The following is a 22,896-nucleotide window of genomic DNA, read 5'->3' as shown; positions in this document are numbered from 1 at the left end:
GTAATAAATTAATTTTAATTCATTTAACTTTTAATTAATTTTTAACCATATTTAATGTTTAATAACAGAATTTTTAATTCATAGTTTTGCTTTTTGACATTTAGATGACTAATAACTGCTCATTGAGAAGAATAACAATACGAGTTAAAATATTGGTCAAACTAATTATCATTTTTGTTACTTGTCAGCTAGACAGATTTTCTGGAAGTTTCACAACTCAAATGCAAAAGCAGTCTACATTTTCTTTATGCAAAATATAATTTCTCATTTCTTTCTTTTTTAATTTAGGGTTAAATATAACCCAGACGTGTTCTTGACAGGTTTTGCGTTCGCTATAATAATGATCCCACATACATGGACTGACCTATTTCTCAATTACCCTTTTTAAAAGATCACCACCTTTCTAGAATGAAACACAGGGTCTATAATACAGGGTTATAGCGCTCAGTCTTTGGACATGAGCTTCATAACATGACCTCGTTTGATGCTGAGATTTTAACAGCCCTCGGAAACCAACTGACGAATGACCTTTCACAGCACTCAGCGGCATCCATCAGCCGCCCGCTTTAATACACAATAATATCGAGCGCACAGATAAACCGTCCTCTCGCCGCAGCCTGCGACATGGCTTCTGAATGAATTCAATTCATTTAATATGCTCCACTGTAAAAATAGCAAGGGAGCTGGTTGTTCATATTCATGAGTAGCTGTTGCATAGCGTCTGTTTAGAAAAGACTGGAAAAAGCAAGCATCAAGCTCAGTGTGTCGATGCACTGATTGAGACGGCCATCCAAATGCAATTACTGCTGAGTCATGGGAAAAACACAGGGAAGAAACGGCTCATTCATTTGCAAGGATCCACAGTCACTTTCACTCATTTGCTCTCTAGAATCGTGCCAGCATTATACAGACTACCATAAAACCAGCGAGCTATTTTTAGCACCGTCCGGCTTTTTATGTAGGTCAAAAATCGGAGGATTTCTCCGCAGGTAGGGTGAGATGTATGGGAGAACTTGGGAGAAATAAAGGCAGAATGAGACCGAGACGGTGTTACAGCTTCACCGCTGCTTCATTTTGGCTAATCATCCATAAAAGAGTCAACTAGCAATGCCTGATTCACAAATCAATCGTTCTTTTGAGTCTGATCATTTCAGTGTGTTTATTTCAATCGGTTCACAAAATCAGTTTTTGATTTAACTTGTGAAGGATAAAAGCAGTTTCTTTATTTCATTTTATTTTTTTTATTTGCTAAAACTTTTTCTTTTTAAAATGAATGGGCTTTTTTAAATCAAATTTTATTCTGGCGATTTTGTTTTTATTTTGATCCATGAGCTAGCAGCTTATTTTATTTTTAATTTTGTAATTAAGTTTTTTTTTAATTCAATCTACTTTTTAATTTTAGATTTTAATTTAGTTTTGTATTATATTTACTTGATCTTTAACGTAGTTTTTTTTTTAGTTAGTTTTCTATTTTTATTGTATTTTATTTTAATTTAGTTTTATATTTTATTTTATTTTATTTTTTAAATGTTGTTTTGTATTTTATATTTATTCTTTGATGGCAGTGAAGGAAAAGTAAACTGTGAATCTCAGTGCTCTTAAGCCAGACTGCAAAGGGTATACTTCAGCTGAGAAACTGCACTGAATGGCAATGCTAAGGGATCTCTCTTCTGCAGGTATTATAGACACTTTGGTTGACACAGACCCAGCGTGTCGGCTGGTGAAGAGTAAAGTTGGTTTCTTACATTCCACTGAAGTGCTTCTTTTCAATGTCACTCTTCATTTAACTTTTCACATCTCTCTCTTTTGAATATCATGTTCAAATTCAACCTATCTCAGTCCTTTTGCGAGCGGCTCCAATACAGTATCTTGACTGTCAGGTATTCTCTGTGTGGAAGCCACTGTGTCCTTGAGATGCCCTCTAGCTCGAAATAAAGGAATGTATGTTTTTTTTGAGAGAGAGAAATATTAATTCTGCCTCTCTTAATTGACTCTGCTGTTATTCACTGTAGGAAATAGTGTCTGAGTCAGCTGTGAGTTTAAAGGCATCATAAATCATCAAGTCTTGTGATGCTGTCTGTTAGAAGATTTATGATTCTCACCATTGTTGCTCTTTCCTTTGCCCTCTTTATACTATGCAGGACTTTGGTACATGATACGTGTATATACGTACACTCTCAGAAATAAAGGTACAAAAGCTGTCACTGGGGAGGTACCTTTTCAAAAGGTACACTTTTGTACCTATTAGGTTCAAATATGTACACTTTAAGTACTAATATGTACCTTTAAGGTACCAAAATGGACCCTTTAGGTACAAACATGTACCTTTTGAAAAGATACCGCCCCAGTGACAGCTTTTGTACCTTTATTTCTGAGAGTGTACCTAGCTCAAACGATGCCAAGACTCATTTACTAAAATTTAAAAAATGTCACATTAAAATGTGCAACAGTGCCTGGAGCCATTTCTGAGTTAATAACAAGGTACTTAACACTTAACAAGGAGGCAGCATGATTGTGTGATAATGATTTTATACAATATTTTAATAAACAAATTTAATTTTGGGTAACTTGCATTTAAGACGTGATATTGTCAGATATAGTATTTTTCAATGAACCAGAAAAAATGTTTGAAAACAAAATAATTCTTTGATAGTTCAAAATTATGACATAAAATGAGATAGTCAAAATTATGACGTCAAAATTGACAAAACTTAGAAATCAAAAGGTGAAAAGTCATGATGACAATTTTAATGCTTCAACTCATGTCATAGTTTTGACTTTATCTCAGTTTACTTAGTAAACTGAGTCTCATAGTTGACTTAAAATCTCATAGTTTAGTTTTTTTTTATTTCATAATCGACATAGTATCTCATAATTTCAAAAATTTTATCTCATAATAGACTTAGTATCTCATAATTTTGAGGGGTTTTTTTTTATCTCATAATCGACATATTGTAAAATGTAATTTATTCCTGTGATCAAAGCTGAATTTTCAGCATCATTACTCTCATTAGTCTTCAGTGTCACATGATCCTTCAGAAATCACTCTAATATGCTGATTTGCTGCTCAAGAAACGTTTATTATATGCTGGAAACAATTGTGCTGCTTCATATTTTTGTGTAAACTATGACACATTTTTATCAGGATTCTTTGATGAATAGAAAGTACAGCATTTATTTGAAATAGAAATCTTGTATAACTTTATAAATGACTTTACTGCCACTTTTGATCAATTTAATGTGTCCTTGCTGAAAAAATTCTTCATTTCTTAAAGAAATTCTCACTGACTGCAAACTTGAATAGTTGTGTGCGTGTATGTTGTGTGTGTGTGTGTGTGTGTGTGTGTGTGTGTGTGTGTGTATATGTGTATTGCTAATTTTAAATGCACAGTGGGTGGCAGGTACAAACGTCTTTTGAGATTGTAGTATATATAAGTGCATCAACTTCACAAAGATCTTCTTGTGTGACAGCTTACATAGTGACACACAAGAAGATAAAAAAAAATATATAGGAAAAAATAGTACCACACCATAACTTGTGCCACCTCTAAAATGACTTTCCTTTTCAATTAACATCAAGAATGCCTTTTACTTTATTAACCCCTCCAACCATCAAGCTCCATTTTTGCTATATAATGACTACTTGTCACTCTCCAATTAATCCCCAATGGATACAAAGTCCCTGCATTTCTTTCAATCATTAAATATCCTGTTTCACTCAGAAAAGTGTCACATTACAGAAGTAAAATGTGTTGCTAACGGCTTCTCATTCAGATCTATTAGCATAAAGCGCTAGCTCTTCTCATAACAACTCTCTCTGATTTACTGTTGTCACAAAGAGACCCAGGGCCAATTAGATTTGTCTAGGTCATGTTCATGGATGGGTAATTTGCCAATGTGCCTCTAAAGGCTGACTGGATGTCTTTTCCTCTCCTCCACGACTCAATCGAGCTTCAAAGTTAACTTGAGGTCAATCACAACCTCAGATATCAGACTCGCTCCAAGTCTGCTGGCACACGAACAGCCACAGCTGGGGCCTGATCTGATCGTGCCAAACCTGCAGCCGGTTACTACTGTGAAAACCAGTAATCTTGCTTAATCAATGCTAATGTCTACAGGATATCAGATATGGGTTTGAGTTACCTTAGTGAGGCCGCAGTGTCCCTTTATTTTTTTTACGGAAGACTGGACATTCTAATTGGAAATGATACAAATATACAATGAGTCTGATTGGATGAAATAAAGATATGATGGGTGTAATCTCATTCCTGTTCAAAAAAGACGTTGACATGCATGTATGGTTGTGTTTCAGGACAGCAGATGATTCAGCTACAGTGGGCACAGTGGTGGTGAGCCAGATGAAGATGGGTGAGATCGAGGATGGTGAGGTGGACCACTTTACCACCGACATGCACCAGAAGGTAAGCTAAATAAATACAACTAGCTGTTAACTAAATAACGCTAGTATTTGACTGCTGTATATAGGCTTTACAGACAAATTTGTTTATCTTTCCAAGCCTATTCATTCATTCATGTATTTATTTATTTACAATTTTTCTAAATTCATTAAATAAATGTATTAGAATTTTCTATAATTGATATAAAGTAAGTTAATTACTTTTCTTTTGATGAACTACAGTGGAAAAACATTTCATTTTATAGAAATTTTATTTCAGTAAGTGGCATTTCATTTTTATTTCTTGAGTAATATAGTGTTTTTATTTATTCTAAACTAGCACTGCTACTAACTTAACAACACTAGTAGTTCAACTGCTTTTAAAACAGTGTTGCATTTGAATATATAAGTATAACGGATAGATAGTTTAGTTTGGCAAGCTAATCTATAGAATTTATTTGTTTACTTATTTATGTTTATTAAGTAAGGATTGTATTGTATTTTTATCCTATGTATTTAACAAGTTAAGGTTAAGAAATTAATTCTATAGATATTTGGTAGCATTTCGTTTTTATTTTTTAGGCATTTATTTATTTAATAGGTATATACTGTATGGTTTTTAATGTAATACTATGTTTACATTATGTAACCATTTTTATATACCCATAAACGCACAGCATATAGCGTCTTTTCAGAAACACTAAAAATTAAGTAATGTTTGAAATGCTACCTATAGAATTTATTTATGTGTTTGTTAGGTTGTTTAATTTCATTTGTTTATTTTTCTTTTATACCTTTATTCATTTATGATTATTATTATATAGTCTGTGCCTACTAAGTTATATTTCTTTTTATGAATGACATTTTTAAATTGAAATATTTATTTCTAGGTATTTTATTTTTTAGGCAATATTATATTTTTATTATTAACAACACCAGAGGTTCAGTGGTATTTTCAAGACAAAATCGCTGTATTTTTCATCCTATTTTATTGAGGTCACACAGATCATCTAAATGAACAATTCACTGAGCAGATAATTGGTTAATGATGTAATTTAGTTGTTTTTGAAGTAAAATATTTAGTTAAATGCAATGCTCGTATGTAGTGTTAGTAGCTTGCTGTGTAACTACGTTTTCAAGAGAGTTATTGACTGCAGTTGAACAACTGTAAATTAAGAGTGGCTTGTATTTTTTGTGCATGTGCATGCAGTTTGTAAGGGCTGGTAATATAAAATCACCTCTCAGGACATGTCTCCAGTCAAAGAGGGAAAGTGGAGTGAATATTGAGTGTGGCATCCCTGAAATTCAATTGCACAGTTGACTGAAGAAGTAAAGCAGCCGTTTGGAAAGTGTTTACAGTGTGCATGTATCTGTATATATGGACACTTATGAAATATTGTGGAATATGTGTGATGGACATGTGCAAATGAGCCGTATTTTTTATCCCCAGCTGCTTTTGTCCCATGTGTCAGGGAGAATTGAGCATTATTGCACTGACAGACAGCATAACACCCTTCATGTCCCCTAAACTCAATAACTTACACTGACACGGCCATCAGCAGAGCCCTTTAACCTTCATTAATCAGCAGGAAAGAGACACAGACAGAATATGGGGAAGAAACCCATAAGGGTGTAAGAATTGTGGAACATTATGGAGATGGATGAAGGACATGAGAGAGGAAATGGAGGATATTTAGAATGAGCACCATTTTAATAGAGAAACTTGAAGAGATTTAAATAAGAGTGCCTTATAAATGACAGTGCTGAATTTGAATTGTGGTAGAGATTCAGTATTTGTATTTAAGTGCAGGGAATTAGAAATAAATTGGAATGAAATTCATGTAACTGGTCGTTTTTTAACTTGAAAAGGAAAGTTTGTGAAGACGAACTTTGAATGCTGGATTGATTAAACCCTGTATAAAAGCTAAAGTTTGGGAAGTATATAGACCTTCATGACAGATAGTTGAGTTTCATTTTTCAGTTTAAAATCATTGCCCATTTTTAACAGACAGATAGTTAGATGGATGGATGGACGGATGGATGGGTAGAGTACAGCTAGATGGATGGATGGATGGATAGATAGATAGATAGATAGATAGATAGATAGATAGATAGATAGATAGATAGATAGATAGATAGATAGATAGATAGATAGATAGATAGATAGATAGATAGATAGACAAAAGGATGGATGGAATACAGATAGATAGATAGATAGATAGATAGATAGATAGATAGATAGATAGATAGATAGATAGATAGATAGATAGATAGATAGATAGATAGACAGACAAAAGGGTGGATGGAATACAGATAGATAGATAGACAGACAGCAGGGTTCCCGCGGGTCCTTAAAAAGTCTTAAAAGGTCTTAAATTTACTTTATCAAAATTTAAGGTCATAAAAAGTCTTACATTGTCTTAATTAGGATTTCAAGAGGTCTTAAATTTGGGTACAGACCAGAATCGGGATACAGCTTAATGTGAGGATTAAACTTCAAAAGGCTATAAATAAAATATGAGCACTGCACGTTTGAAAGTCTGGTGCTGCACTGCGTTGTGTTTTGCCGTTACCGGGGAAACCGTTCGAACGCGCCTCCTGCTGGCAGAGAATGAATCTGCATGTTCAATAGGGCTGTTGTTGTGAGTAGCAGGAGGCTGTAGTTTCAGAACTGGATTTCTAGGACCCTATAATTTTTTTGTTTGTTTGTTTGTTTTTTAATTATTTTATTTTATTTATTTATTTTTTGCATGTATGTATTGTGTCAGGTCTTCCAGCCAGTTCTATCAAACCTTTACAATTAATCCAGAACGTGACAGCAAGATTAATTTTTAATGATCCAAAAAGAATGTAAGAGAGAATGAAGAACGTCACACCTCTCTCTATTCTAATTCTATTCTTTAAAAAAAAAGAAAAAACTAACACTAGCTTTTCTAATCTTTTTGTATTCTGTTTTCTTTTTATTTATTATACAATTAACAAAAGCAAAAAAGGCCTCTAACACTAGCTTGCTCTAATCTTTTTCTATTCTATGCTTTTTATTTATTATATAATTAAAAAATCTCTTGCTACATGTACTGCGTTAGTCTAAATGAGACTTGTTATAGCACTTGCATATCATTGCTCTTTTGTTGATTTCGATTGCTTCCATTGTCCTCATTTATAAGTCGCTTTGGATAAAAGCATCTGCTAAATGACTAAATATTAGTGGCTCATACTATTTTATAGCACTTGGTATTCAATTCTGTATATTATTATTTTTAAGGAATTATGTAGTTATTTAATTGTATACACTTAATTATTGTCCTAACCAACTCCTAACTCTAAACATACCCGTTGGTAACCCTCTTGAAATATTTTACCTAATTTATTTCAATATTCAATATATTCTGGTTTAAAATTCAGTTTTCTTGGAAAGAAGACTTGTGTCTGTGCGAGACTTCAGTTAATTAGCCACAGCACTTCACATCTGATGTGCTGTTTGTTTGCATCTGTTTGTTTGATGTTTGAATCAGGGCTCCTCTGTTGGAATAGATGGTGCTGTCCCAAAAAAATAGGGTCCTATGCAGTCCTAGAACTGCAGCCTCCAGTATTGCAGGAACATTGGGTTGTTTTTGTTCAGACCAATGCAAAAATCGACCCATGTTTTTACCCTGCAAACACGCAGAGCTGTAAATGTGAACTGGTGGATCGATAAGGAGATAATTCATTATAAAAATCTAAACACTAAAATGTGTTTGTATGTTATTTAATTAATATGTGACCCTGGACCACAAAACCAGTCTTTCCATTGATGTATGGTTTGTTAGGATCGGACAATATTTGGCCGAGATACAACTATTTGAAAATCTGGAATCTGAGAGTGCAAAAAAATCTAAATATTGAGAAAATCGCCTTTAAAGTTGTCCAAATGAAGTTCTTAGCAATGCATATTACTAATCAAAAATTTACTTTTGATATATTTACAGTAGGAAATTTACAAAATATCTTCATGGAACATGATCTTTACTTAATGTCCTAATGATTTTTGGCATAAAAGAAAAATCAATCATTTTGACCCATACAATGTATTGTTGGCTATTGCTACAAATATACCCCAGCGACTTAAGACTGGTTTTGTGGTCCAGGGTCACATAAAATAATTTATTGATAATTGTTTAAATTAATATAATTAATACTTTTGATTCATCCATTTTCTTAAAAAATGGTTTAAAGGCTGAAATGTGAATTGTATAATTTTATAAAACTTTTTGTTTTGTGAAAACTTCTATCTGAACTGTAAATCATGCTTTTTACATTAATTTTATATTTTACCATAGACATTGCCCTACCCTGCTCATATGGTATTAATTTTATTCGTGCAGGTTTTAAAAAAGGTCTTAAAAAGTCTTTGAGCTTAAAAATCCTGCAGCAACCCTGAGACAAAAGGGTGGATAGATAGACAGATAGATAGACAGACAGACAGACAGAGAGACAGACAAAAGGGTGGATGGAATACAGACAGACAGATACATAGACAGACAGACAGACAGAAAAAAGGATGGATGGAATACAGATAGATAGGTAGATAGATATATAGATAGATAGATAGATAGATAGATAGATAGATAGATAGATAGATAGATAGATAGATAGATAGATAGACGGACGGACGGATGGAATCAGATGGAACATGCCCATTCAAAGTGCCCTCTCAGATTTTTGAGCCAAGTGGATTTTGAATGCAGCTTCCAAAAGACAAAAAATAGCCGAATAATATTTTCTATATTTGATACAATCACACCGGCGTGATTAGATCGTTCAGTGCGTCATATCATCAGCTGCTAAATTCAAATCTGCGTTCCCTGGCTGGCGCTGAGCCAGAGACAGCTAGACGAGTTTTTACAGCATAGCGCATTAAACCAATCACACACGATGCTGTTGAGCTTATGAATGCAATGACCAATCAGAGGTGTTCAGATGAGTCATCGCTAAAATGCCTGTGTTTTCTTCACTCGCTCGCTGACTGAAGACCCCTTTCTAGCGAATTCTCTCGTTAGAATCAACAAAGTGCAAATATGTGTATGAATATGTAAGTATACTCATTTCACAGTGTAGACTGCTTCAGTGATTTTAATGGGAGTTTTTGAGAGTGCTTGAACTCTAGACTGTCAGTGAAAATGTTCTTTGATAATGTAAATGTTCTTTGCTCTCTTTCTGTACAATGAAAGTGTTTTGATAAGTAGCCTAACTTACAATGTTTTTATTCACATTAACTTTCAATGTTAAATTCACATTAAATATAAAGTCAGTCGTATTAAAAATATGTTATGGCATGACCGTATTTGTTACAAGTGAACAGACAGGTTTTTATGCATAGTTAATAGACTACATTATTAGGTTACTATATATGCTCACTATAGATCAACTAACATCTATAAAGGTGAGAATCAAGATATTTTGTGATATAGTTAATGCATTTGGGAATGTTTCGAATAAAAAGGAGAAAAATAAATAAAACATAAGTGCTGTTGTAGCTGCTGTGTGTCACATGACGACCACCCCCCCACGTGCCCCCTCAAAAATAATGAGTGCATGACACCCCTGGATGGAATACAGATAGATAGATAGATAGATAGATAGATAGATAGATAGATAGATAGATAGATAGATAGATAGATAGATAGATAGATGGATGGACGGGTGGACGGACAGATAGATAATAAGTCGTTTTTGTGCTCTATTGTAACAAGTGTGTGTCTGTTTATTGGCTCAGAGCCGTTGTGGTTTTATTTGATCTGAGGGCTTCAGAAGTGATTTTCTTTGTTCTTCATGAGGGAATGTGGGTCAGGCCTGATGTATGTCTGAGGAGCATCTGCCACAGAACAAGAGTCTTCATAAAACATGGCCTGATCACAACTCCTCTCTTGTTTTTTTTGTTTTTCCCCCCTGAGCTGTGTGCCAAGAACTGACTGGAAACTCTTACAGACCCATCCAAGGTCATGGGACCTAATGAGACGTGAAGACTCATCCGTCATCGCACTAAACCCTGATGCGGGCGTTGCATTTCAAGTGATTAGGCCGTGAGCGCTGCGGCTGATGTTGATGGAGGGTCGTGTTTGTCTTGAGCTGCCGTGAGGGTCTCTTCTCTCCTGGATTGCTTACATTGGCGCTCGGGGATACTTGGAGAAGTCCTCTATTATCTGAGCAGCGGTGCAGGTGACAGCTTGTCACTGAGCGCTCGGCTCATGAGACAGAGAGAGAGAGTCATGGGACGGTGTTTTAAACTCGGTCGTATTTAGAGTAGTAGTCATTATGCTGATGTCTAATAATCGGGACAAATGAGCTCCACTCTCAAATGCACAATCTTGTTTTCTTCCCACAGTGCACGCTGGTGTATGAGTCGTCACATGGAAGTGTTAATGACAAAGATAACGGACCAATAATGAATGCTGGTGAGTTAAAGAATCCTTTATATTTAGTTTTTTTACTCATATGCAGCAAAGTTTGGAGAAAGGTTGCCAGGTTGTTTTGAATCAATCACCTGATGCTTTAATGTCATGTGACCAAAAAAATGACAATGCTGATTGGCTGATGACATCACAAAAAATGTACATGATCCAAAAAAATATACGTCCATGTCACACTTTTAAGAAGGTTAAAAGCTCAGAAAGACTTTTTTTTTATTATTTTAAAAGAAATTAATTCTTTCATTCAACAAGGATGCATTAAACTGATCAAAAATGACAGTAAAGACTTACATAATGTCACAGAAGATTTCTATTTCATTTATGAATATTTAAAAAACATCTACAAAAATATTAAGCTGCACAACTGCTTTCAATATTGATAATAAATGTTTATGAGCAACAAATGAGCATATTAGAATGATTTCTGAAGGATCATGGGACACTGAAGACTGGAGTAATGATGCTACAAATTCAGCTTTTCATCACAAGTATAAATGACTTTTTTTTACAGTGTTTTTAAATAATAATATTTCACATTTTTACTGTGATTTTGATCAAATAAATGCAGCCTTGGTGAGCAAAAGATACTTTTGAATGATAGTGTATAATATAATTTCCAGTTTATGTTATTAAAATATATTTCATCAGAATGCATGTTTTACATTGCTATCAGTGATGAATATACTTTTTGCAACCATCTTCCATCAGCGATTAACTGGGTCACGCTAACCAGCCAACTCTAGTTCTCCTGCTCTGCAGCCATGCAGAATTCACTGATACATGTGATGTAATTTCCTATATACATGATTGCTCAGGGGTGCTTCTTCAAACTCCTTCAAAGGGTTATATTTCATGTATGGATCAACTTTGTCTCAGAGGTTTCTTTACAATTCTTTAGAAGAAGTACAAATGAGGCAGTTGTTGAGCTAAAGTCAAACTATAGAGCTATAAATGAAAGTGCATATCAGCTCAGATCATTCAGGCTCCAGAGAATCTGATGAGAAATTTATGAGTTCATATTGAGTTTTTTGACTTTTGTTCACAGGCTTTTGTGCCTTGGCGAATTTGAGCAGTTTGTGATCTCTGCTGAAACTCTAGAGATGATGCATGATGCTTTTTCTCTGGAAAGCAGGAGGCCTGAGCAAACATGCTCGCTGTTTAAGCTCATCGCTGTCTAGGAAGTGTTTTATAATGCAATCTGGTTACAGCTGGTTATAACACCAAAGAAGCGACATCATTTGAACTGCATTCGCCTTATTAAATTGATCAAATATGAGAATTTATAGTGTCACAAAGATTTCTATTTTAAATAAACGCTGTTCTTTTGACCTTTCTATTCATCCGAGATCACAAATTATTTTCTTCTGTGTTTATTCCTAGAAAATAACACCTTGATTTGTGTGATTTTAAGACATTATGAAAAGAATAGTAAATAAAACATCTCTTATGACATCCTGTGGTGGACAATCAACATTTAAAGCACCTTGTTCTTTATAAATGAGCATTGTTGACTCCATTTTTTCAGGCCCGATTTCCTATTCTAGGGAAGTTCTGTTGGAACAAATGGTACTTAAGACTAAATATGTAATCAAAAATAGTGTTGTTTTAATTTAGCATGTTTGTTTAGTGTATTGGTTGAGCAATGAAATAATCAGTAATAGAATCGTTAAGTAGAGTCAGAAGCAGAATTGTTGAATTCGGTGTGATTCTCATCGTATTGTTGAGATTATGAAGTGGATCCGGCAGCGTTTGATTGCCGTCCCAGTGAACAGTGTGATTGCTGAGGATAAATAACAGCCAGCAGCGGTGTGAAGTGCAGCTCATTACCTTAATTACCTCAGGTAACGTAGCAGATTAAACAGTATTGGGGGAATACGGTAGTTTTTATGCCATTTCAATTTAGTCAGTGTAAATTTGCTTTGCACAAGGAGGAGAAGAGAGTTGGGATGTGTCGGATAGTTTTGGCACATTATTAGTGAGTGAATAGACCCGAAGTCTCCGGATGAGAAAAGTTCCCTGAGAAGCAAACTCTGTAGAAGGTCATTTCTTTATTTATGAGCTGCTGTGATGTGATGGATGGAGGGGAAGTCGGGAACGGCAGACGAATCTCTCTAGAAGTCTAGGGTGTTATCTTCGTATCTGATGTTTCGCAGTGTTTATTTGTTGATGTATCTGTAACCGTATTGAATGTCATTGCGGCTGTTGTTTTAGTCACGCTGCTGCTTGTCAAAATATGTTAGTCTTTGCTGCTTTGGTAAGAGTGACTAATGAAATTTGTCCTCGTCACCCCGACCCCTGTGCCTCAACAAGAACTCAACGCACAGTCATTTCCCTAAGAGCTTGAGCAGGCAGAAACGCTGCGAAACGATTGGCCGTCGGATTAGAGGGCAGACGGGAGGGCGGAGTCAGAGGTTAATCCTCTTCTGTGAAGAACTCAGTGCTGGTTGAGGGAGTTTGAGTCCGCTTCTCTTCCTCTGGAGGTCACGAGTCCATCTGTCTCTGTCTTGACTCCACATCCTCAGCCAACCACCTGTCTGTACTTTCTGGACACGTTAAGGACATGTAACGATTTTGGAGGTCATGAATTATTATTATAATTTTTTTTTTTTTTGCAGTGGGGTTCAAATGTCTGAGACCACTTGTGAAAATTGTTTTAATACAACATGTTCATTATAAATGAGCATGATGTCTTTTAGTATTTTGGTCCTGTGTCCTGTTTTTGCTTAAAGGGTTATAATTAATTAATGTCTGAAGATTTCCATAAAATTTAATAGGTCTAAATGTTAATTTTCATATATCATAAATGCTATATATATATATATATATATATATATATATATATATTTATATATATATTAGTGCTGTCAATCGATTAAAAAATTAACTAATTAATCGCATATTTTTCTGAAATTAATCGCGATTAATCCCACCTAACATTCAAGTTTTTAAATATACTTTTATATTGCAATAATTTCACATTCAATCTTCAAATTAATGTACAAACAACATAAAGACAGTATATTTTTAATATTTGTTTAATGGCATCCTTTTTTTATGACTGAAGGCCAGTATCACTGATAGCAATACTGATTTCTCTATAAAATTGCACCCCAATATTTACCTATTGACTATAGCAATTCAACATTACAGTATAATTGAGAGATATCATTTTGAACATTTATTAGACATTTAAAAAAATAACTTCTAATTTAAGTGAACTTAAAACAATCTTCACATAAACCCATTATAATAAATGTCATATTTACCTGTGCCCTTCAGCAGAAATATACAGAAATTGAGATGATCAAACTAAATTAAATATAGAAGAATCCTATATTTTTCTTTGTCATTTGATTACTAGGCATCACTACAGCTGGTTATTAGGTTGTTTTGGCTGTTATTTCTTTAAGAGCTGACGTTGCTGAACGTGACGCGGATCTGACACGCATCATATTTTCTCTCAACTCTTTTTACCATTTCTGACACACTTCAGGTCATAAAGTCTCTATTAATGAGCTGACGAGTTGAATTGGATGAGGGAGACAGTGCTGCTCCAGGACAGTTTTTGAGATATGTTCTTAAATGTTACTCGTATAAAATATATTGCATGCATGCACAGTTTTAAGGCAGCTTTAATCGCCTTTTTGGTAACTTCATGCCTTAACTGACCACAACATTGCATGCTCGTAGTTTATTTCGCACTTTGATATGAAATGACACAGGCTACAGCGCGCGCCGGCACCTTTGTGCGTGCAATTGAGCACGCACTGTGAGCACAGTACCGCTTCCGCGCTCGTTTGAGATATATATATATATATATATACAGTATATATACAGTGGGGCAAAAAAAGTATTTAGTCAGCCACCAATTGTGCAAGTTCTCCCACTTAAAAAGATAAGAGAGGCCTGTAATTTTCATCAAAGGTATACCTCAACTATGAGAGACAAAATGAGAAAAAAAAATCCAGAAAATCACATTGTAGGATTTTTAAAGAATTTATTTGCAAATTATGGTGGAAAATAAGTATTTGGTCAATAACAAAATTTCATCTCAATACTTTGTTATATACCCTTTGTTGGCAATGACAGAGGTCAAACGTTTTCTGTAAGTCTTCACAAGGTTTTCACACACTGTTGCTGGTATTTTGGTCCATTCCTCCATGCAGATCTCCTCTAGAGCAGTAATGTTTTGGGGCTGTCGCTGGGCAACACGGACTTTCAACTCCCTCCAAAGATTTTCGATGGGGTTGAGATCTGGAGACTGGCTAGGCCACTCCAGGACCTTGAAATGCTTCTTACGAAGCCACTCCTTCGTTGCCCGGGCGGTGTGTTTGGGATCATTGTCATGCTGAAAGACCCAGCCACGTTTCATCTTCAATGCCCTTGCTGATGGAAGGAGGTTTTCATTCAAAATCTCACGATACATGGCCCCATTCATTCTTTCGTTACACGGATCAGTCGTCCTGGTCCCTTTGCAGAAAAACAGCCCCAAAGCATGATGTTTCCACCCCCATGCTTCACAGTAGGTATGGTGTTCTTTGAAGAAGTTACAGGTCTGTGAGAGCCAGAAATCTTGCTTGTTTGTAGGTGACCAAATACTTATTTTACAGAGGAATTTACCAATTAATTCTTTAAAAATCCTACAATGTGATTTTCTGGATTTTTTTTTTCTCATTTTGTCTCTCATAGTTGAGGTATACCTATGATGAAAATTACAGGCCTCTCATCTTTTTAAGTGGGAGAACTTGCACAATTGGTGGCTGACTAAATACTTTTTGCCCCACTGTATATATATATATATATATATATATATATATATATATATTTATAGATATTAATATATTTCAATTATCATTTAAAAATTATAATGTACATTTCTAATTAATTGTTACATATAGGGGCAACACAACAAATCTAGCTACATTTCATTATAAGTTCACTTTAATTTTTCTTACTGGTTTCAGCCTTTGTGTTTATGTTAGTCAGACTTCTCCACTGGATACTGTATATACCCACATTATGTTTCAAAGCCCCTTGTTTAAGCTCCTAAAGAGTTGCAGTAGATTTTTTCCCTGTGTATTTAATAAGATTCTCATGCTGACACCACAAAGACCAAAAATGGTGAAAACGTCCACTATTTAAGCAACTCTATAATGAGGAAACGTAACGCTCGGTTGAGACCTGCAGATTTCCCTCAGGTCCTGCTCTGTTGACTCGCCTGTATTGCCAAGCGTTGACGAGAAGCAAGATTTCATGCCATAGAGGAAATAACTTCTCCCACTGCCACCTCACTTCTGATAAGAGCATTAAACGTGTTCTGCACTCTCATTCACGGCTATCCAGAACCACTTTCCCTCCGTCTCTCTTCACAGGACTTAGTTAGCAGCTCTTAAAGCAGTTTAAATAGCGCTGTGGAAAGTAGAAGGCACTTTTTAAATGCAAGGATATAGTATAAACATCTGTCAGACAACAAAAACACCATAAAATGGTCCGTATAACTTGTGTGCTATATTTCCAAGTCTAGAGCTGGCCGTCCGGCCAAACTGAGCTATCGGGGAGAAGAGCCTTGGTGAGAGAGGTAAAGAAGAACCCAAAGATCACTGTGGCTGAGCTCCAGAGATGCAGTCGGGAGATGGAAGAAAGTTGTACAAAGTCAACCATCACTGCAGCCCTCCACCAGTCGGGGCTTTATGGCAGAGTGGCCCGACGGAAGCCTCTCCTCAGTGCAAGACACATGAAAACCCGCCTGGAGTTTGCTAAAAAACACCTGAATAACATTCTCTGGTCTGATGAGACCAAGATAGAACTTTTTGGCCTTAATTCTAAGCGGTATGTGTGGAGAAAAAAAAGCAGGCACTGCTCATCACCTGTCCAATACAGTCCCAACAGTGAAGCATGGTGGTGGCAGCATCATGCTGTGGGGGTGTTTTTCAGCTGCAGGGACGGGACGACTGGTTGCAATCGAGGGAAAGATGAATGCGCCAAGTACAGGGATATCCTGGACGAAAACCTTCTCCAGAGTGCTCAGGACCTCAGACTGGGCCGAAGGTTTACCTTCCAACAAGACAATGACCCTAAGCACACAGCTAAAATAACAAAGGAGTGGCTTCACAACAACTCCGTGACTGTTCTTGAATGGCCCAGCCAGAGCCCTGACTTAAACCCAATTGAGCATCTCTGGAGAGACCTAAAAATGGCTGTCCACCAACATTTACCATCCAACCTGACAGAACTGGAGAGGATCTGCAAGGAGGAATGGCAGAGGTTCCCCAAATCCAGGTGTGAAAACTTGTTGCATCTTTCCCAAAAAGACTCATGGCTGTATTAGATCAAAAGGGTGCTTCTACTAAATACTGAGCAAAGGGTCTGAATACTTAGGACCATGTGATATTTCAGTTTTTCTTTTTTAATAAATCTGCAAAAATGTCAACAATTCTGTGTTTTTCTGTCAATATGGGGTGCTGTGTGTACATTAATGAGGAAAAAAATGAACTTAAATGATTTTAGCAAATGGCTGCAATATAACAAAGAGTGAAAAATTTAAGGGGGTCTGAATACTTTCCGTACCCACTGTATATATACAGTGGGGCAAAAAAAGTATTTAGTCAGCCACCAATTGTGCAAGTTCTCCCACTTAAAAAGATGAGAGAGGCCTGTAATTTTCATCATAGGTATACCTCAACTATGAGAGACAAAATGAGAAAAAAAAATCCAGAAAATCACATTGTAGGATTTTTAAAGAATTTATTTGCAAATTATGGTGGAAAATAAGTATTTGGTCAATAACAAAATTTCATCTCAATACTTTGTTATATACCCTTTGTTGGCAATGACAGAGGTCAAACGTTTTCTGTAAGTCTTCACAAGGTTTTCACACACTGTTGCTGGTATTTTGGTCCATTCCTCCATGCAGATCTCCTCTAGAGCAGTAATGTTTTGGGGCTGTCGCTGGGCAACACGGACTTTCAACTCCCTCCAAAGATTTTCGATGGGGTTGAGATCTGGAGACTGGCTAGGCCACTCCAGGACCTTGAAATGCTTCTTACGAAGCCACTTCTTCGTTGCCCGGGTGGTGTGTTTGGGATCATTGTCATGCTGAAAGACCCAGCCACGTTTCATCTTCAATGCCCTTGCTGATGGAAGGAGGTTTTCATTCAAAATCTCACGATACATGGCCCCATTCATTCTTTCGTTACACGGATCAGTCGTCCTGGTCCCTTTGCAGAAAAACAGCCCCAAAGCATGATGTTTCCACCCCCATGCTTCACAGTAGGTATGGTGTTCTTTGAAGAAGTTACAGGTCTGTGAGAGCCAGAAATCTTGCTTGTTTGTAGGTGACCAAATACTTATTTTACAGAGGAATTTACCAATTAATTCTTTAAAAATCCTACAATGTGATTTTCTGGATTTTTTTTTTTCTCATTTTGTCTCTCATAGTTGAGGTATACCTATGATGAAAATTACAGGCCTCTCTCATCTTTTTAAGTGGGAGAACTTGCACAATTGGTGGCTGACTAAATACTTTTTGCCCCACTGTATATATATATATATATATATATATATATATATATATATTTATAGATATTAATATATTTCAATTATCATTTAAAAATTATAATGTACATTTCTAATTAATTGTTACATATAGGGGCAACACAACAAATCTAGCTACATTTCATTATAAGTTCACTTTAATTTTTCTTACTGGTTTCAGCCTTTGTGTTTATGTTAGTCAGACTTCTCCACTGGATACATACCCACATTATGTTTCAAAGCCCCTTGTTTAAGCTCCTAAAGAGTTGCAGTAGATTTTTTCCCTGTGTATTTAATAAGATTCTCATGCTGACACCACAAAGACCAAAAATGGTGAAAACGTCCACTATTTAAGCAACTCTATAATGAGGAAACGTAAACGCTCGGTTGAGACCTGCAGATTTCCCCTCAGGTCCTGCTCTGTTGACTCGCCTGTATTGCCAAGCGTTGACGAGAAGCAAGATTTCATGCCATAGAGGAAATAACTTCTCCCACTGCCACCTCACTTCTGATAAGAGCATTAAACGTGTTCTGCACTCTCATTCACGGCTATCCAGAACCACTTTCCCTCCGTCTCTCTTCACAGGACTTAGTTAGCAGCTCTTAAAGCAGTTTAAATAGCGCTGTGGAAAGTAGAAGGCACTTTTTAAATGCAAGGATATAGTATAAACATCTGTCAGACAACAAAAAACACCATAAAATGGTCCGTATAACTTGTGTGCTATATTTCCAAGTCTTCGAAAGTCATACAATAGCTTTGTGGAAGGAACAGGCTGCCGTTATTCACAGTACTTTGCCTAAATGATCACTTACTGTACAGTATGTCTCACTTAATGTCTCTGTATCTTTCTCTCTGTCTCTCCATCAGTGTTTAAGAACGCGGTGTGTAAGGTGTACAGGTTTCAGACGGTGGACAGTAAATGGATGTTGGTTCGGGAGCAGATGGCAGAGTGTACGCTGTCCTTCAGCGTCCCGAAGCAGCTCATCGCCCTCTACATTCAGGAGGACACCTGCAGGTAAGAGCCGTTCAGAGCCGTCAGGGCAAACAGGACAGGAGCAAGTAGTGAAGCAGATGAAATAGTTAAAGCGGCACAAAAAGTAATGAGTTGTGGGTGTAATATCAGAGTTAATTTGCCTACTGTATAAACTTCTGCTCTGGATGTTTAGTGCAGTACCCTTCACTGTAAAAATGACAGCAGGTCAATACAGTGTTGTATTACTCTGTTGTTAAACTGTGAAATCAATATAATGAACTAGATTTTTTTTAGTCATGTGGCGGATCCTTTTAGCAAAGTTTCTTATACTGTTTTCAAGCAGTTTGTGTGCTCAGTGAGAATCAAACCTATGACCCTGCGACCAAGTAAACTACAGGAATATTCATTAATGCATTTTAACAATGACATTTTTAGCATTTGCAACAAATGCAACTTGTTTATTTTGGTAGCAGTCACATATTTTTCTGTTATATACTGTATAAAGTAACTGAAATATTCTTAAATAACAGTGTTTTTCACTTGCTCACCAAGGCTGCATTTATTTGATCAAAATATTTTCAAAAACAGTAATGTTGAAAAATATTATTACAAATTAAAATAACAGTTTTCTATGTGAATATGTAAATGAAATTTATTTATGTGATCAAAGCTGAATTTTCAGCATCAGTACTCCATTCTTCAGTGTCACATGATCCTTCAGAAATCATGCTGATTTGCTGCTCAATAAACAGTTCTGCTGCTTCATATTTTTGTGTAAACTGTGATACATTTTTTCAGAATTCTTTGGTGAATAGAAAGTTCAAAAGAGCAACATTTGAAGTAGCAACAATTTATTGTGATTTTTTTTGATAAATTTAATGCACCTTTTCTGAAAAAAAAGTATTATTATATTTTATTTTATTATTTTAATGAATACATAAACAAAAAATCTTACCTACCCTGAACTCTCAACACAAAATGGTCGTTTTGTCTAGGATAGAACCTGTAAAGCACAGAAGAAGAAAAAATACTAAACAAATTTTTTATTTAAAAAAGAGCATTTAATTTGAACAGATATTTTATATGATCTGAAATGAGCATCAAACCTTAAACTTTGCAGTTGTCATGATTGATCAGCATGTCTTGTTTTTCAATGGCTCTGCGTGAGAATGAATAAGCTGCTTCTTGCATAATTGCATAATTATTTTCATACAATATACATTCACTAACTCAATGTAAAGTGCTATGTCACATTTGCATTTGTAATGATGCTTTAGCTGCTCCACAGGGAGAAAATAACTATTTGTGATTTGTTTTACTTCACCCAAAGTAAAACCCAAAAATCACCCAAAAATTATCATTATTATTATTTACTCACCTTACTGTGTGATTATCTTTCTTTCATGCTTCATAATTTCTCCTTTTATGTTATAGAATGAAAAAACTGAGTAAATGATGGCAGGATTTAAACTGTTCCATTAATTTGTGGTCGCGAAGAAACCGATCTAGTATCCAGATCTGGACGAGAATCTGTCTGTATGAAAGTCACAAAAAAGTCTATTGTATTGTGATCTGAAATCTGCAGTGAATATCATATGAATGTCCTGCGGCTGAAGTATGGTGACTGCCTGGCAATTCCCGCTCCTAGAGAACAGGTTCAAGTGCAGGTTGAGCGAAGCTGGAATTGTTTGCTAGAACGAATGCGACACAAAAGGCGGTTTGAGCGAGATGCAGAGCGCTTGCGGAACGAGGGTTTATTTCAGAGATGGAAATGGCTGTTTTAGAGCTATACTTAGCCTGCACTAAATTATTCAAGGATGTTTAACACTTCAAAGGAGAGTGCCTGTCCTCTCTCTCGGAAACTCAACCACCCTCCCTCTCTCCTGCTTTTCTTTCATTTTACCTTTGCATTCTCTCTTCCCTCCATCTCATTGTGGGAGAGCTGTTACCTGAGCGTTAGAAGAGAATGGAGCCGCATGGAAGCGCGAAGTGAAGAGTACAAGGGCGCGACGCGGGAAACCTTCAGCTTTCTAAAGCACAGCAGTCAACAGTGCACTCCAACACAACCCATAGATGTTTTTAAAGAAAGCGCACTGCTCAGTTCCTGTGTGTTTCAATCAGATGAAGGTGTGATCACACAGCTCCGTGAAAACCTGTGGAAGAAGAAAGTGGACATGTTTACAGATGCTGCAACAAGAGATGTTTTGGGGTTTCTGATGGATGGATGGATGTGACATGACCACCACAGCTCAGTGTGGTCAGATGCTCGTCAAATTTATATTCTAGAAAGTTGGCAAACAGGATGCAGAATTCAAAATGTAATATATGTATATATATATATATATATATATATATTAGTGCTGTCAATCGATTAAAAAATTTAATCGCATTAATCACAGTCATGGACTGTGATTAATCATGATTAATCACAAATTTATAATACTAGGATTTACCTGTAAATGTGTTGAAATAAAGAAATGCATGACAAACTAGTTTAAGGAAACAGAACCTTTCACACCTCCGCCAGGTATGAGACATAATCCTTATTATTCTTTTATCATTATTCTTTTGTTTTTATTCAGCCATTATCAGCCTTTATACTGACAATAAAACTTTTACCAAGCCACATCGCTTCAATCCTAGTATACATTTACCTGACTATTATCAAAAGTATTTCTAAATAAATACAACAAAGCATTTTCTTGCGACCTTACATGAAGTATTATGACAAAATGCATTATGAAGAAGAATTGGACCTGTTCTGCAAGTGCATTAGAGCTAATATTAGCATCATGCTTTATAAGATAATTTATGAGATTAATAGTACACTTTTACTCAGAACTCACTTCAAACCACCATCGAGTGTTTGTAATAACTTCCTTTTACGATCACATGTGGAATTTGGTCGTTTACTGTTGTTAAAATATGCTATTTATAGCCTTTTATATCGCTGCACAAATTAGCATAGATGTACACATTAACTCAAGAAAATCACATACAAATATCCTATCATAATCGTGTGTTTATTATCTTATATAATCTGTAGTGGCTGTTGTCATGTTTATTTCTGCTGCTCTGCTGAAACTCACGTTGTTTGTGATGCTACAACTGCCTCTCCGTTCTTAAGTTGCCAGGGATACATTCCAAGTATAATAAACATTAGTAAAATTATCTATTTTAATTTTTATTTGTCTATATACACTTTGGGGCGGCCGCGGTACATTATAAAATTAGCCCAAAAAAGCAACCCACGGCTCTGTAATTTTTCCCGTGACTGTATTTTCAAAATAGCCCACTTGTGCCGTTACCCTGGCAACACTGGCTCGCTGTAACCTCATCACACAATGATAGATAACCTTCCGCGCTGTGATGACGGGAAGAATTTGGGGTCAAACCTTATCAAATGATTAATTTGCGTTAAAACACATTAACGCGTTAAATTTAACGTTGACATCCCTAATATATATACACAATGATCATCAACACTAATATACCTTATATCTTATTATTAAACAAATTTTCATAAAAATATATATGTTGTTAT

At 35.8% G+C, this 22,896-nt stretch overlaps 1 protein-coding gene across 5 annotated transcripts in view; it reads left to right on the top strand.

Moving 5' to 3' along the window:
* Window positions 1-22,896, top strand: part of inpp4b (inositol polyphosphate-4-phosphatase type II B) — a 195,730-nt gene that overhangs the window by 85,920 nt on the left and 86,914 nt on the right. For all 5 annotated transcript variants that reach the window (XM_058785577.1, XM_058785660.1, XM_058785500.1 and 2 more), the window contains 3 exons: window positions 4,313-4,421; window positions 10,761-10,830; window positions 19,247-19,394. In XM_058785577.1, coding sequence (XP_058641560.1) covers window positions 4,313-4,421; window positions 10,761-10,830; window positions 19,247-19,394 — 327 coding nt within the window. The remainder of the gene's footprint in view (window positions 1-4,312; window positions 4,422-10,760; window positions 10,831-19,246; window positions 19,395-22,896) is intronic.

Source organism: Onychostoma macrolepis, chromosome 01 (assembly GCF_012432095.1).
Source record: "Onychostoma macrolepis isolate SWU-2019 chromosome 01, ASM1243209v1, whole genome shotgun sequence".
Taxonomy (NCBI): Eukaryota; Metazoa; Chordata; class Actinopteri; order Cypriniformes; family Cyprinidae; genus Onychostoma; species Onychostoma macrolepis.
The sequence above is the reverse complement of the archived record's forward strand: the minus strand, read 5'-3'. Positions and strand labels throughout refer to the sequence as shown.